At 47.5% G+C, this 14,952-nt stretch overlaps 1 protein-coding gene across 1 annotated transcript in view; it reads left to right on the plus strand.

Moving 5' to 3' along the window:
• Positions 1-14,952, plus strand: part of Non2 (upstream activation factor subunit spp27 homolog Non2) — a 78,698-nt gene that overhangs the window by 18,147 nt on the left and 45,599 nt on the right. Inside the window, exon 5 of the mRNA XM_037426954.2 lies at positions 13,813-13,867. Coding sequence (XP_037282851.1) covers positions 13,813-13,867 — 55 coding nt within the window. The remainder of the gene's footprint in view (positions 1-13,812; positions 13,868-14,952) is intronic.

A 14,952-nucleotide genomic window follows, 5' to 3' on the forward strand; every position in this document is an offset into this window, starting at 1 on the left:
TGCTGAAAGTACTACGTACCGTTTTGGTCGTAAATAATTGGTGTTGCAAACGTATGTGACACGAACAAAGGTTTCCTGGAGATGCGTCGCCGCGGCTGAATGCGCCGACTCGATTCTGGGATGCGAGCGCCCCTGGCGGACAGCAGACGCAAAAAGAGAGGAGGATGCGGGAGGCGGCCGAACGGGCCCGGCGGACTGACTGCGCGGGCACAGAAAATAAAGGAGGCTATGTTGAGGCATGTGACAAAACCTAGGCATCTGATTGGCTAAGTGGCGTTTCCGGCGTCTGCTTCACTATCGTGACGCGCCCGGACACGCGCCATGTTGTCATGGTGCTACTGACTGCCTGCGGCAGTAAAGAAGTTCCGTGCTACAGTAATTTGTGAAGCGGATGTGGTGATCGTTCGTTTGCTGTGAACTTTAGAATGAGCGTCTCTATGGCTCAGGACAACGAGGATAACGAACTCGCCGCGGTCAACGACTGTCGCAGAGTCACCGGTGTAGGCCTAACTCGCGCACGAGCCCATTGGTTGCCGACAACATTACTCTTTTGCAGCCTTATGAGTTAAAGGACGGCAAGTAAAAAGCAGAAGTGAAGCTACAAGAGATATCAATCTTTGTAGTGACAGAACAGAAGCGCAGTCTATCGCTAAACGCGCCGATGCCGTGGTTCACCCCGCCTGATGAAAGGACCTTGAACTGCGCGACGGGTCGTCAGTGTGGAGTACGCCGCGCGTCGGTGAACAACAGAAAGTCAATCCGTTTGTGGTGAACGTGCTCTCCGCCCACGCAACGGAGGCTACTGGAAACAGGTAGACTGCTTTCAACAAAGTGTTTGCAACGTTGTCGTGGTCTCCGCTCGGAAATGTGGCAGTCTTATGTGAAAAAGGAAACTAACACCTCGGCACTCGTGTAGCCTCGAAATTGATGAGCGAGGGAGCAAGTTTGGTTCGCGACATTTACGGGTAAATTATTCTGGACAAGCCGGAAAACATCGCCGTGTTATTCGACAGATCGCGGATTACGCATGCACATTCATCGCACATTCGTAGTCAGTACAGTCACCGAACTGATAAGCAGCCTTGCTGGAGACGAGCACTTGGCGATGATTTGATACAGGACTAAAACAAACGACACGCTCGTGCAAACAATCAGTCTTATTACATTTGTGGTGCATATTAACCGACTAAAAGTGTGCCATGATATTGTTACGAGGCAGTGGGCATGGCTCCGCCGTCGTAGATGCATCGATGATGAAGTGGATTCGGTGCGCGAGATCCTAGTAGCCCTGGGGTGTCACACCTACCTGTAAATATTGCAAACACACTCGTTTGTTTCTTCCGTGTATTTGTAATCCCTGTAACAAATTGGTGGACATGCTGGGTAACGAAGCGCCATACAACGGAGCTCTGCAGTGGTCGTCAAATCGGAGTTTCCGTGATGGAACACGGGACTGATTCCACGGCCACCTCTCCATCGGCCTCGGCGACGGCTGCACCATCCACGGAGCCTTTACCAGCCCCACCTACGTACGTGCTGACGCATCCGAAACATCCAGGAACGTTCTGCGGTACGGACGAAGTTGATGTTGACGACTGGATAGCTGACTGCGAACGTACCAGTGCGCTCAACCGGTATGACCCGACTCTCATGCTGGCCAACGTGCTGTTTTACCTGAAAGACACAGCCTAAGTCTGGTACAAGAACCATGACGAGGAGATCGGCAGTTGGGACACATTGAAGGAGAAGCTTCGAGACTTATTTGGGAAGGCGGCTGCAAAGAAGGAGTTGTCTATATGTGCTCAGATTTCCACAGAGCCGTATGTCTCGTATATACAGGATGTGCTGTCTCTTTGTCGTAATGTCGACAACGACATGTTGGAGTCTGATAAGGTTGGGCACGTCCTCAAGGAGATAGCGGATGATGCGTTCAACCTTTAATGTGCTGGAACTGCGCGACCGTCGAGCAAATTATTCAGAAATGCCGGTGTTTTGAACAGGCCAAAAGCAGGCGTATTTCAAGATCATTCCCTCGACTGCCGAACACCGCTGCAACGTCCTCCTGCGAAGATGGACTGACCTCTCATCGTCGGTCTTCATCGGCGGCTGAAATTACGCGAATCGTCCGGCGGGAAACCGAAGCAATTACACTTGCTTCGGTCTCCCACCAACGGCCCCGTCGATTCGCAAGTACTTCAGGTTTGCTTGGTACAGTCGGTTGTGCGGAAAGAACTCGGCAATTTGGGCTTCGATGTCTGCACCGTTGCTCAATCTTGACCAATTGGCTTCCGTTTGAGGTCGCCGCGTCGCCCCAGGTCACCGCCCCAGGAACAGTCTTTTCCACGCTCTCGCAATCCGGCCGAATGGCTAATGGCGGATGATTGGCCGATCTAATTTAACTGCCGCCGCATAGAGCACGTCGCACGGTATTGCCGCAATCATTGGTCTTCGTCCCGAACACAGTATAACACTGCTCGCCGCGCCAACAGCTATCGCCTTTTCCAGCCTCCTGCGCCGATCCGCGACAGCTACCGCCGCCTTCCACCCTTCGATGACCCAGATACGTAGAACAGCGCTCACCGTCGCCTCGACGTCATCAGTCTCGTTCGGTGCCTGGACGTCGCCCATCGACCCCTTTTCCTCTACGACGACGCCCGACCTCCCCGCTAAGTTCTCATCAGGGAAACTAAACGGTGCAGCTCTTAGAGGTGGAGCTGCATCCTCGATTCCGACCTCAAATCCTCTTTTTGTACTGCCGACACGACGAAATTTGATCGACGTAGATGTTGTCGGCCTGACTGTTTCTGCACTTATTGACACCGGGGCGCATATTTCTGTGATGAGTGCCCAACTTCGTCGCCGCCTGAAGAAAGTTCTCACACCGGCTGCTTGTGGCATTATTCGTGTCCCTGACGGAAGAAGTCTTACCATCACAGGATTCTGCACAGTACGCATCGCAATCGCCGATCACCCCACATCTGTTCTCTTTGCAGTTATTGAGCAGTGCCCCAATGACCTGATTCTTGGATTGGATTTCTTGTCCACTCATGCTGCTCTCATCGACTGTGCAACCGGCGCTCTCCAACTTGAACTGCCTTGACTTGGGGCTGTGCCGTCCTCACCGTCACACCGCTTGTGCGCTGTTGATTACGTTCGGCTGTCACCGCAAGCCACCACATTTGTGGCCTTAACGATATCACCAGCTCCTCCTGACGGTGACTACATAGTGTCTCCATTAGTGGATGTGCTCTTGGCGCGAAGTGTTGCTGTGCCGCATACTGTCGTGACTATCGTGGACAACTACATTCAGCTTCCGCTTCTCAACTTTAGTAGTTCGACCCAAGTTCTCCCGCAAGGCATTTCGTTAGGCCATGTTTCCCCACTTTATGCATGTAACAAGTCGCATTAGACCCTGAAGACTGCTCGTCCCCTATTGCAGCCAGCTGAGTAAACACACCTACCGATGAAATCACGATGATGATATCCCCTGATCTTCCGCCCTGTCAGGTTGCGCAACTCCACCACGTTCTGACCACCTACCAAGATATTTTCGACATCGATGACCGCCCTTTAGGTGAAACGTCCGTCGTGCGTCATCAAATACATACCGGCGGTGCTAGTCCTGTTAGACGGCGACCTTATCGTGTTTCCCAGTCCGAACGCCAGGTCATACCACGAGAAGTCGAGAAGATGCTCGGGAGTCATAGAGGCCTCTTCAAGTCCATGGGTGTCACCTATTGTTTTAGTCAAAAAGAAGGATGGCAGTTGGAGATTTTGCGTTGACTACCGTGCCTTGAACAAGATAACCCGCAAAGACGGTATGTCCGCTGCCACGGATCAACGACGCCCTCGACTGCCTTCATGGTGCGCGATACTTCTCATCTATAGATCTGCGTTCGGGCTATTGGCGAATTTCTGACGACTTAGACCACGAAAAAACTGCCTTTGTCACACTGGATGGCCTTTATCAGTTCAAGGTTATGCCTTTTGGGCTGTGCAATGCCCCGGCAACGTTCGAACGCGTGATGGACTCTCCTCAGAGGTTATGAATGGTCCATCTGCCTTTGCTACCGAGATGTTGGGATTGTTTCTTTCCCAACATTTGAAAGCCACCTAACTCGTTTGTCAACCATTCTAGCCGTTTTTCGTCGAGCGGGACTCCAGCTGAACTCGAAAAAGTGCAATTTCGGCCGACGAGAAATCACGGTCCTTGGTCATCGTGTAAGTGCTGCTGGCATCCAACCGGACCCTGACAAGATTAGCACTGTCAATAACTTTCCTCTGCCTTCTACTGCCAAAGATGTTCGTTGTTTTGTGGGCTTATGCTCGTACTTCCGACATTTTATATGCAATTTCGCTACAATTGCACGACCACTCACTGATCTTCTCAAAAAGAATGCGCCCTTCTTGTGGGGCCAAGACCAAGCAGCTGCGTTTTCCACGCTGATCCAGCTGCTCACTTCACCACCAATATTGGCTCACTTTGACCTGTCCGCGACGACTGAAGTTCATACAGACGCCAGTGCTCACGGCATCGGCGCTGTCCTCGCTCAACACCAGAGGGGCCAAACGCGTGTTATTGCATATGCCAGCCGCCTTCTCTCCACATCTGAGCGAAACTATTCGACAACGGAGCGTGAGTGTCTTGCGTTGGTTTGGGCTGTAGTGAAATTTCGCCCCTACTTGTATGGCCGGGAGTTTTCAGTTATTACGGACCACAACGCTCTGTGTTGGTTGTCGTCGCTCAAGGTCTCAACTTGTCGCCTAGGTCGCTTGGCTCTACGTCTCCAGGAGTACAACTTCGACATAATTTATAAGTCTGGCAGGTTACACCAAGATGCCGATTGTCTCTCGCGCTATCCGGTGGACCCTGTTAGCCATGAGAGCAATTCTTGTGTGCTCGCCATATCCGATTTGCGCGACATCGGCACAGAGCAGCGCCGGGACGCAACCCTCAAGACTGTCATTGAGCGAGTATCTTCAGGACATTCCGACCCTTCGCTCCGTCAATATGTCCTCCGCAACGAAGTTCTGTACCACCGCTACATGAAGCCTGATCGCCCGGAATTTTCTTTAGTTATTCCCCGACACCTGCGTGCCACCATTCTTCAACATCTGCATGACCCTCTGACAGCAGAACACCTGGGTTTTTCACGCACCTATCACCGCGTGCAGCAGCGGTTCTTTTGGCCTGGCCTGTATAAATTTGTGCGCCGCTATGTCGCTGCTTGCGAGCGCTGCCAGCGTTGCAAACGTCCTTCTCTCCGTACGGCTGGCCTGCTCCAACCTATCGACATTCCCCCGGAACCATTCCTCCACGTTGGCCTCGACTTGCTCGGACCTTTCCCAACGTCCATGTCAGGCAACAAATGGATTTGCTGTCGCAACTGACTATGCAACCAGATACGCTTTAACTTTTGCCTTGCCAAGTAGCTGCGCTACAGACGTCGCAGACTTTCTATTGAATGACGTCATTCTACGGCATGGGGCTCCGCGCCAGCTTCTGACGGATCGTGGCCCCTGCTTCCTCGCAAAAGTTATCGACGAAATCCTCCGTAACTGCTCTACCGAACATCACCTTACTACTGCCTACCATCTCTAGACCAACTGTCTCGTAGAGTGCCTCAACCGAACTCTTACAGACATGTTGTCCATGTACGTCTCTGCTGATCACCGTGACTGGGAAGCAATGCTCTCCTACGTTACGTTTGCATACAATTCATCAAGGCATGACACCGCCGGCTATTTTCCGTTCTTTTTTTTTTTCTGTACGGCTGCAACCCTGCGTTGCCATTCAACACACTCCTTCCTTCTGATACTACCAAACCAACGGCGTATGCTCATGACGTTGCTTCTCGAGCCCGCGTTGCTCGCTGAATCGCACACACTAGGCTCACTGCTTCTCGGGCCTCACAAAAAGTCCGCTACGATGTCTGGAAACGCGACGTTGACTACCCTGCTGACTCTCCCGTCCTACTTTGGACGCCGCATCGGCATGAAGGCTTGTTCGAGAAGCTTCTTCCACGATACAACAGGCCCTAAAAAGTTCTCCGCAAGGTCACCGACGTCGACTATCTCATCACTCTCGTTGAACCACACTCATCTTCTGCCACACCACCTACTGATGTTGTTCATGTGTCGCAACTAAAACGCTACTACATTGCCAGTCCCGATTGATTTAGCGGCGCCATGACGGCGCTTCGTCCACCGGGGGTGATGTTACGAGGCAGTGGGCATGGCTCCGCCGTCGTAGACGCATCGATAATGAAGCGGATTCGGCACGCGAGATCCTAGCAGCCCTGGGGTGTCGCACCTACCTGTAAATATTGCAAATACACTCGTTTCTTTCTTCCATGTATTTGTAATCCCCGAAACAATATTTTTCACTCGGAATGGCGAAATAAAGTTTTAACAGCATTATTCTCGAAGCACAAATTTTGAGTTCTTTCTTTTGCTTGTTCGGTAAAAGTGGACCTAGGATAACTAGAGTTGTAATTGTTTTTGCACAATGTTGCTAAATGTGCACAAAAAAATAATGCTGAGAGCCTATTTTTAATGGGCGGCTTCATTTTTTTATTTTATTATAAAAATTTTTGTTTTTGGTTTCGTGCAATGAACTTTATTGTGCTGTAACTCAAGAAGTATTCATTCAATTCTCGCATCATAGTTTCTGGTGCAATATCAATGTATAACATCCCTGTGAGATGAATGTGAGCGCAAATTGACCCTGAAATGCTTTTTCCGCGCCGATCAGCTTGCAGCGTTGCACTCCTTTGGCTTTCTAGTATCCATATATATGTTAATGACTATGCAATTCTAAGTACATACATTTTTACGATTGAAAATGTTAGAATTCTTTGTTTTCTTGATTTTCTCAAAATGGTAATTTTGTACGCCCTGCATGAAAATTACTGCAATATATCGGAAACTATTACAGATAGCAGAATAATTTTTTTTGCAGCCTGAAGCTATATGTTTGGAGCACACAACATAGGAAGCAGATTTTGATTTCTGTTGATGCAAGTTTCTTAAATTAGTCTTTATTGTGACCACACAATGGCCACATTCATAGCTATGAAGTTTAGTGTACTGTAAAGTAAAAAATAATGACCCAATCAAAAAAGTGCTTTCTATGTTGTGTAGCTTGTGCTTTCTAGTGTTGATCCCTATGATATTTGTAAATTTCAGACTGGTGATTATTTTTCTATTGTGGTAGGAACAATAGATATTGTTATCGTAATCATTTCTAAAAAATTTTTCCAATGTGGAAAGCATTATCAGAACCTCCCTACGACAAGCAGTTCAGGGGTCCTGGAAAAGCCGTGGGGTATGAGGCTCTGACTAGCAGTTAAGCCGCATGTTATCCTGGGTAATAAGTTGCTGTTTTCTGGACCCTCAAAGTACCATGAAAATGTCCTGGAAATCGGGCATCCGTCTGGAAAAACGAATGCCCCTTTTTAAAGGTATTTTTTGCTGACGCAAAAGGTCTAGGCTGTCGTACAAAATTCTCGTTGCGATCTTGTAAAGGTATCGCTTAGAAGGCTCTGAAGAGAGCTTTTATATATAAAAAAAATCGATGTGGCCGGTGCTACTTACTTCAGTGGTCACCCAAAAAAGTCTAATTTTCTCACGTACGGCATTCCGCTTGCCCGCGATGTCTGCCTCAATTTAAGCTACACGTCATGCAGTCGCTCTTCATCCATGACAGTGTCATCAGTGCTCACATCAACTCCGCGCTCATTGGCTGTGTAGGCGCTGCTGAAAATCGGATGGCGAAAGTAGGTTGAACTTTCGGGTAGCAGACTTTCTCGACAAAACGGTCTTCATTTGTGCGGATTTCTCAGCTCGCTGCGCCTGCTCCGCCGTTGAGTAGTACGCAGCATCAATCTGAAGTTTATCGCTCGTCGAACTTGGTCCCACAGCGTCGTCAGTAGACATCGTCGTTTAAGTTTCCGGTGGATCCAATGCGTCCGGCCGCTACTGCAACTAGCTGCCAAAGGGCGCTTGTGGCCAGCGCTTTCTTGTTCCAAGGCAGTTTTTTACGGCTTCCGAAAACTCTTGGCATCGATGGTTTCAGACGAGAGTCTCCAGGCATCTCAATCATGGTGAAAAAGTGCCGGTGCGAAGCGGTACAAAGTGGTGCGTCAAGAAACACGCACAATCGCAAGAGCAGACACACGCAAACATGTTACTTTATGCACAAACGGACAGCCACGGCTGCGAACGCGACACAAAGAAAAAAAATGACTCGTCGGTCACCGCAATCAATGGGAGACTCTGAAAGGCACACATTAAAAGCACGCCGCGTGAGGGCCAATCGGCGATCTGGAAACGACCTTCCAGAAAACCCGTGACGGCAGCCATTCAGCTTGAGCGACGCCATTCTTAGATGGCGCAAAATGTGTACAAAGAAAACAGCTTCAAATCAAGTCCAAGATAGCAGCGCTCAGTCCGCCGCAACGCACATGGTGCGCGCGGAAAGTTCGAACGAATTTCGTCCTTTTGGGGGCATTTTAGTGTGACCGGGGTGCATTGAAGGCTGATTTTATCACGTTTCTCAGCTGAATTCAGCATTAGCAATTAGAGAGTAGGTGCTCAGAAGTACAAACGCCCCAAAAGAATAAGCTTTGCAAACAATCGATGTTTTGACCATTTTTGAGCGTTCTAAGACATGCATCCTCCATTAAATGGGGTCCAATAATTGTGGCATCAATTGAAAATGAATTCAAGTGGACGAAGAATTACCCTTTTCGTTGGTGGGAATTCACCAATACCAATGGTCCCACAGAGGGAAAGGGTGATAGAGTAAAAGCTCGTTAACCCGGATCTCATGGGACCGGTTATGCCGGATTATTGAATGAACCATCAAAATAAGGAAAATGTACTCGGCACAGACAAACCTTTGTTTCATAAAAAACTGTGTCAACTTTGTCTGCCTCGTCAACAGAATTAATGCTAGAACAATCTTCAACCCTATGTGGTTGACGCTATCGCAAGAACTGATGCAGAACTCCGCGAAGACAGCGAGGGCTTGGCGGCCTCCTGCGCAGTGCGATGTCGCGTCGGCTTATCTTGAATGTCATCTTCGGAACAGTGATTCTTATCCTCTTCAAGCACTTCTGATATTATGTCATCATCAGTCAGCAAACTAGCAATGGCCACACCCATCATCAACGGGCACAAACACAGCCCAACAACGTAATGACGGTTTCTATGTCAAAGCGCCAACTCTCCTAACACTCAACTCTTTTCATGTACCCGAGCTGCACGCACTATGCGCGAAGTTACAACGTAAAGAAATCAGCAGCATAGGAGTCACGGGTAACTGAAATAGCGGCGGCTGCGCAAACTGTCCGCACATGCAGCGCTATTTGTGGCGCATTTCGCAGACACTGGATGCACCGGCGGCCCAAGCGCTTTCGCTGGGTGGTGACTAGCGCCACCTGGCCACTTCCCCCCTCATTCTCTATTGTCATGATCATATTCTGCTGCTGTTAGTTCAGTTTCGGTTTCTTCAAAAACTTTGGTTCCGCCGCTGTAACCGACGGCGGAGCCGACTCTCCATGCTTTCAGTGACTGGAATCTGTTACTGAAAGCATGGAGCCTCATTAGCCCTCTCTGGAATCATCTGAGTGTACCGGTGCGCGTCTAAATCCCTCCGAAACAATGAGCATTTGACACCATTGACATATACACAGTTTTGCCGGGACCGCGCCGAGTGTCCGAGTTAACCGAATTTTCGAGTTAACGCGATCCGGATAAACGAGCTTTTACTGTACAGTCGAACACGGTTATATGGAACCCACATATATCGAATTTTCGGGTATATCGAACTCGCAAGTTTTCCCCTTGAAATTTCTTTGTAAAAGTGTAGAAATTTGCATGTTTATATCGAACGGTATTTTTACCCGCCTTCGGATATATCGAACGCCGCTTGTGCTGGAACACCCCCCCCCCCCCTGTGGCAGCGCGGCTCCGCGGGCGAGTTTGAAGGCGCGTTTTTGCACCCGCAGCGCCCAGTGACTTCCCCGTGGCCCCACGCCTCCGCCAAAATAAACACTCAAAAGGTAAGGGCAAAAGGGTTCGGACTGCACAATAACTTGCGGAACTTTTTTTTGTTTCTAGCAGCAACCTACGTCCTCCTACTTTAGCATTTTATTTTTTGTTGGTTTTCGGAGGTTTGATTAGCCGACCACAGCTCGCGCCTTTTGCTGTTGCCGTCGCTGGTAGCCATCGCCTCGCGAGCGCTTCGTTGCGCTCATGCTTTGTTGCTCTTGAGCTGTCGTGTCGCCTACGTACCACCGCATGTTGCAGCATTTCTCTTTTGCATGCGTGGTGTGCAAAGCCGCTTCGGACTCCTTCAATTGTCGACTTCTCGTGTAGCTGTGGCAAGCATCAAGAAACGCAAGACCCTTGACATTACGACGAAGTTGAAGGCTATTCAGCATGTTGAGGTGGGCGAGAAATGTTCTATCGACGTAGACGTTTTCAGGATACCACGGAGCACTTGAGTACCTTGTTGAAAAAAGAGGCAGATATCAAAACAAAGGCGGCAGAGCAGCAGACTTGAGGAGCCTGTCATGTGCGCGCTTATGCCCACGGGAATGTAGAAAAGGCACTTTATGCCTGGTTTTTAGAAGTGCGCCCGGACGACTCATTTCGTGAGTTGTGATAAGATAGACACTAGCGTCAACATTTCGAAAACGAAGAAGCAGGCCAAGATTAGAGATTTTTTTTTTTCAAGCAAATAAACCATTCTGTTGTGGCGTGTGTGCGGAATTAATTGTCATTCTTGAATGCACCTTTTTTAGGTGATGATCTGCTACAGGCAAGCTCTCGTGGCCTCTATTTTTTTTTATATCGAATTCTTCATATATCAAACTAATTCGCGATCCCCTTCAAGTTCGATATATCAGTGTTTGACTGTATTTTATACAGCAAAATGTTTCTGTTCAGACAGCCACAGTTGGTGCTTTTGAAATAAAATCATATTTCATTCATTTTGCGGGCTTTGCTTAAATGAAATTTCTCATAAATGGAACAAATTTTCTTGCCCCTTTGAGTTCCATTTAAGAAGAGTCTACTGTATATACTAGTTAAACAAGGACAGTAACTTCAAGACGAAAATGCGTTGTCGTCGTCTCCAACCCTTCACGGGAGATATGAATTTTCTAGTCTGCAAACGCGGTTATGGCATGCTAGGAAGTACAGCTTGAAGTGTATGGTGCATTTTCCACACGCGAATAAGCTCGACGTGCTTTGAACGCCGGCGTTGTGAGCCACCATGTTGGTTACAACAACAACGGCACATGAAACATTTTTCTGCCTTGAAGTTGCGTTGTCCTGCCGATGGATATCCGGTGCCGTCGCTGGGCCATTGGGCACGTGCCATTATTACTTGATCTGTTCGAAAGTGCCTTGCAAGCGAGCAAAGAAATTGTGCTCGAAACCTAACTCCCACCGTGAATTAAAAAGAAGGGGAGTCGGGGTGGAGAGGTTGCTGTTTGAAATTTTTTCGGTCTTGTTCTAAGCCATGCAGAACGTGGTTAAAAGGCCCGAAAAACGCCTCCGATATTTTTTCAAGCATTTCTAGTAACGCGCGCATCGTGTGCGGAATGCCGTCACTATCAACGATTCTACATGTGGCAGCTCTATGAGTAGCTGGGGCGCCTCAAATTCTAAAAAAGAATCCCTCCTTTTTTCCGGGCCTTTCGGGCCTCCGCGTGACGCGCCGTGCCACATCTGACTCACTGATCCAAATATGCTGTGATTGCTCGAGCAAAAGCCTACGACTTCCGGTCAGTCTTCAAGCAGCTGTCCGCACTGCTTGTTATTCGTCGTGTTGCGCACAATGCGTGCGGGGCATGGCGTGTCCCTATCCTTTGAAAGCATGCGCACAACGCAGGGTTCATACCGGCACGATTACGGAATCTACGGTTCAGCAATAAGCACGCAGCTACAACACAACTGATGGAGTTAACAGCCAGAGTCGCGGCAAACAGAAGTAGGCAGTATTTCAAGCAGCATGTCAGCGATGACGTATGCCACGCGAAATTGGGAGGGGCTTGGGAGGGGTGCTTGGCGTGAAGCCAAAGCGACATTAAAGAGGATACCATCGGAGGGAAGCGCAGGCGAGGGTGAAAGGTGTGGTTGTCGCAGTTTCGATAATCAAATGCGTCTAACTTTCCTATTACTACACTGTTTCGAAAAAATCTCACGGCTTTGTGTTCGGCGTACACTCGTGCACACTTTCTCCACCACAACTTAATTTCAACTTCTAGGTGGTTTACGGGCCTCTAAAGTTACCTTCGTCGCAGTACACCATTGCCTTGTGTATAAGCGCATTGAGATTTGGAAGAGACTGTTAGCACTAGTCACGGGGCTCGGCACACTTTGTTCATTTATTTATGCATGTATGCGCTACGTTAATAACAGTGCTAGTATGATCTCAGACATGCAAGAAAAGTTACTGGCTATAATTTCATGCATTGTATGATATTTCTGCTGCCTAAAATAAAATTGTGCTCCAGTGATTTTTTTTCTCGCCATTTTACTATTCTCCCGGATTTACTATTCTCCCGGATGGCACGCTTGGCAGAGTCACATTTCAATTCGAAGCCTGCCAAAGATTTGAGAGCCGCGGCAAATGCTAATGTGGACTTCATCATTATTTTCTTAGTGAGCGGGGGGGGTTAGAATACTACTTTCATTGAAAAAGCAGTGCTCATGTTCTCTGCACCATTTAAGTGAAATGGAATAGTTTGTAAATATCGTTTTTTTTTTTTTTTTCTGAACTTAAGCCTGTTTTTTATACTGCTCCAAATTTGGTCTTTCATGATGAAAATGGCTGTCTTTTCTCTGTAACCTGCTTCAAGTTTGTGTTTTAGTGCTCTAAACTTAACATTTTGCTTCTCCAAAAATTCTCTGAATTCTATTTTGGCTGTTGCTCTCCTGAATACAGTATCAGAGTTACCATCAAAGGAAGCATTGCTCGGCACTGCTCTGCTTTTAGTTGTTACCCGAGTTTAGGGACACAACTTTTTTGGTTACAGCAGGCACAAAATTTAATAAACAATAGTAGAATTAGGCTGTCTGGGAAGTTTGGTACATGCATGAGTTCTCCGTCTATTGCACTTAAGGGACAGGCAAGTGGCATTTCTAGGGGAACAAAGATAACTTATGATCGTCACACGTTTCATCTTGGATTCTGATAAGGCATTTCCTCAACGTGAATTTTCAAGAGATATATGCCTGTGTTTTTATCAATGTTAGCATTAATGTTTGCACATCCACAGTTTGCCCATAGTGCACTTTCTTGTTATGTCTGTGCCCTGCCCTATTAGCTTTTTCATTTCATTAAATCAGTTTAATGAATTAAGATTCTCATCATTAAGATTCCACTCTATTTCATTTTTACCAATTATAAGAACTAGAGAGGCCCCAGTAGGCATTGTTGAAATATGACGTCACAGGGATTAGTGTGGGAATTTGAAAATGGCGTCGCCACCCTCATTTTCTTCAATTGCCAAGTGTGTTTTATGGCAAGCATGGTGATTTTGGTATTGTATCTACTGATGGGGGGGGGGGGGGCGCAAAATTTATGGTTTTTCCCTTAGTGTTGGTATTATCGGAAATCACTGCCATTGTCTGCCAGGCAACCTTTCTTTTATAATTGATGCAAATTGTAGATATAAGAGCGGTTGCGCATTGTCCAGTTACCTGATTTATGGAATTTAAGTAATTTCTGGCATAAAAACTTTATATTGTTCAGGTGAGTACACTTCTGCTAATATAAACTTTATATTCATCCAGCCTGCCAAGAAGGAGGTAACCAAGAAGGCTCCTAAGGCACCTGGTGTCAAGCGAGGCAAGTGACCCCCCCAGTTTGTCATATTGCATTCTGCATAGTTTTTCCTCAGCAGCTGTCTAGTATAGTTAGTTCCCTTGCTCATATGGACTCTTATGTCTGCTCAGTGAGCAATAGAATGTGAAATACTACTACTGGACTTGATCTACACTGAAACCTCTATATGATGAGACAGGATATAATGAAATAATGGGTATAACAAAATAAACGTTCCGGTTGAAAACCCCCATGGAGATGTGCATAATAAATCTCATTTTACTGAAATGGAGTTGACCTGCAAACGGATAAAACGAACTAAAATCATCCCCAAATCCAAAAAATTGCCTCAAAATGTACGTGGCATGAAAGCAGCAGCAGTACACTAATGCCCCTGTCGTATTCTTCCATACTTAGTCCTACTCACTTCACCCCAACTCCCACCTCTCGCGCTGCGTTGCAGCGTGTAGATAGACGTGGTTGGAGTGTAGCCTCCGAGAATGCAGCAGCTAGGCCTGGTCAGAGCTTGGCCTTCAATATTGCATGATGCAGTCAACTCTCGCTAATACGAAATTTACGGGAACCACAAAAAACTTCGAACTAAACGAACTTCCAGTGAAGCAAAATGCACAAAAAACTGCACTTGCATTGCTTCAAACATGACAGTTCTCTACGAAAATTGTCATCCTGTCTTGCTTAACCTAGCTACTGCTAGAAAGTTTTCCAAGTACTACAAATTTCGAAGTGCTTCTTCAGCATTGCCTTTCTCAAAAAAGCATAAAAACGGCAGGGCAACATGAAGACCTGCAGCAACATCGGTAGTCCTCGGGGGCGGTTTGTATCTATGTCATTTTGCACTAGTCTAATCATCTGCACAATTTATTGGTTTGTTAGGGGACCGCACATATTGACGTTGCTCTCCACGGCAACAAATTTTTCAAAAAGGACGTCGCTAAGAACGGCCCCAAAACTACAGTTATCGAGTTTACATGTTTGCACTTGATGAGGTTTAAGAGAGAGTTGGGCTCAACGCTGTACTTTTGTGCGATGTCTTGCTTGGCAGTGCCTTCGTCTCCAGATCACGGGGCCCTGAGTTGCCATTATCAAAC

The sequence above is a fragment of the Rhipicephalus microplus genome, chromosome X, assembly GCF_043290135.1.
Source record: "Rhipicephalus microplus isolate Deutch F79 chromosome X, USDA_Rmic, whole genome shotgun sequence".
Classification (NCBI taxonomy): domain Eukaryota; kingdom Metazoa; phylum Arthropoda; class Arachnida; order Ixodida; family Ixodidae; genus Rhipicephalus; species Rhipicephalus microplus.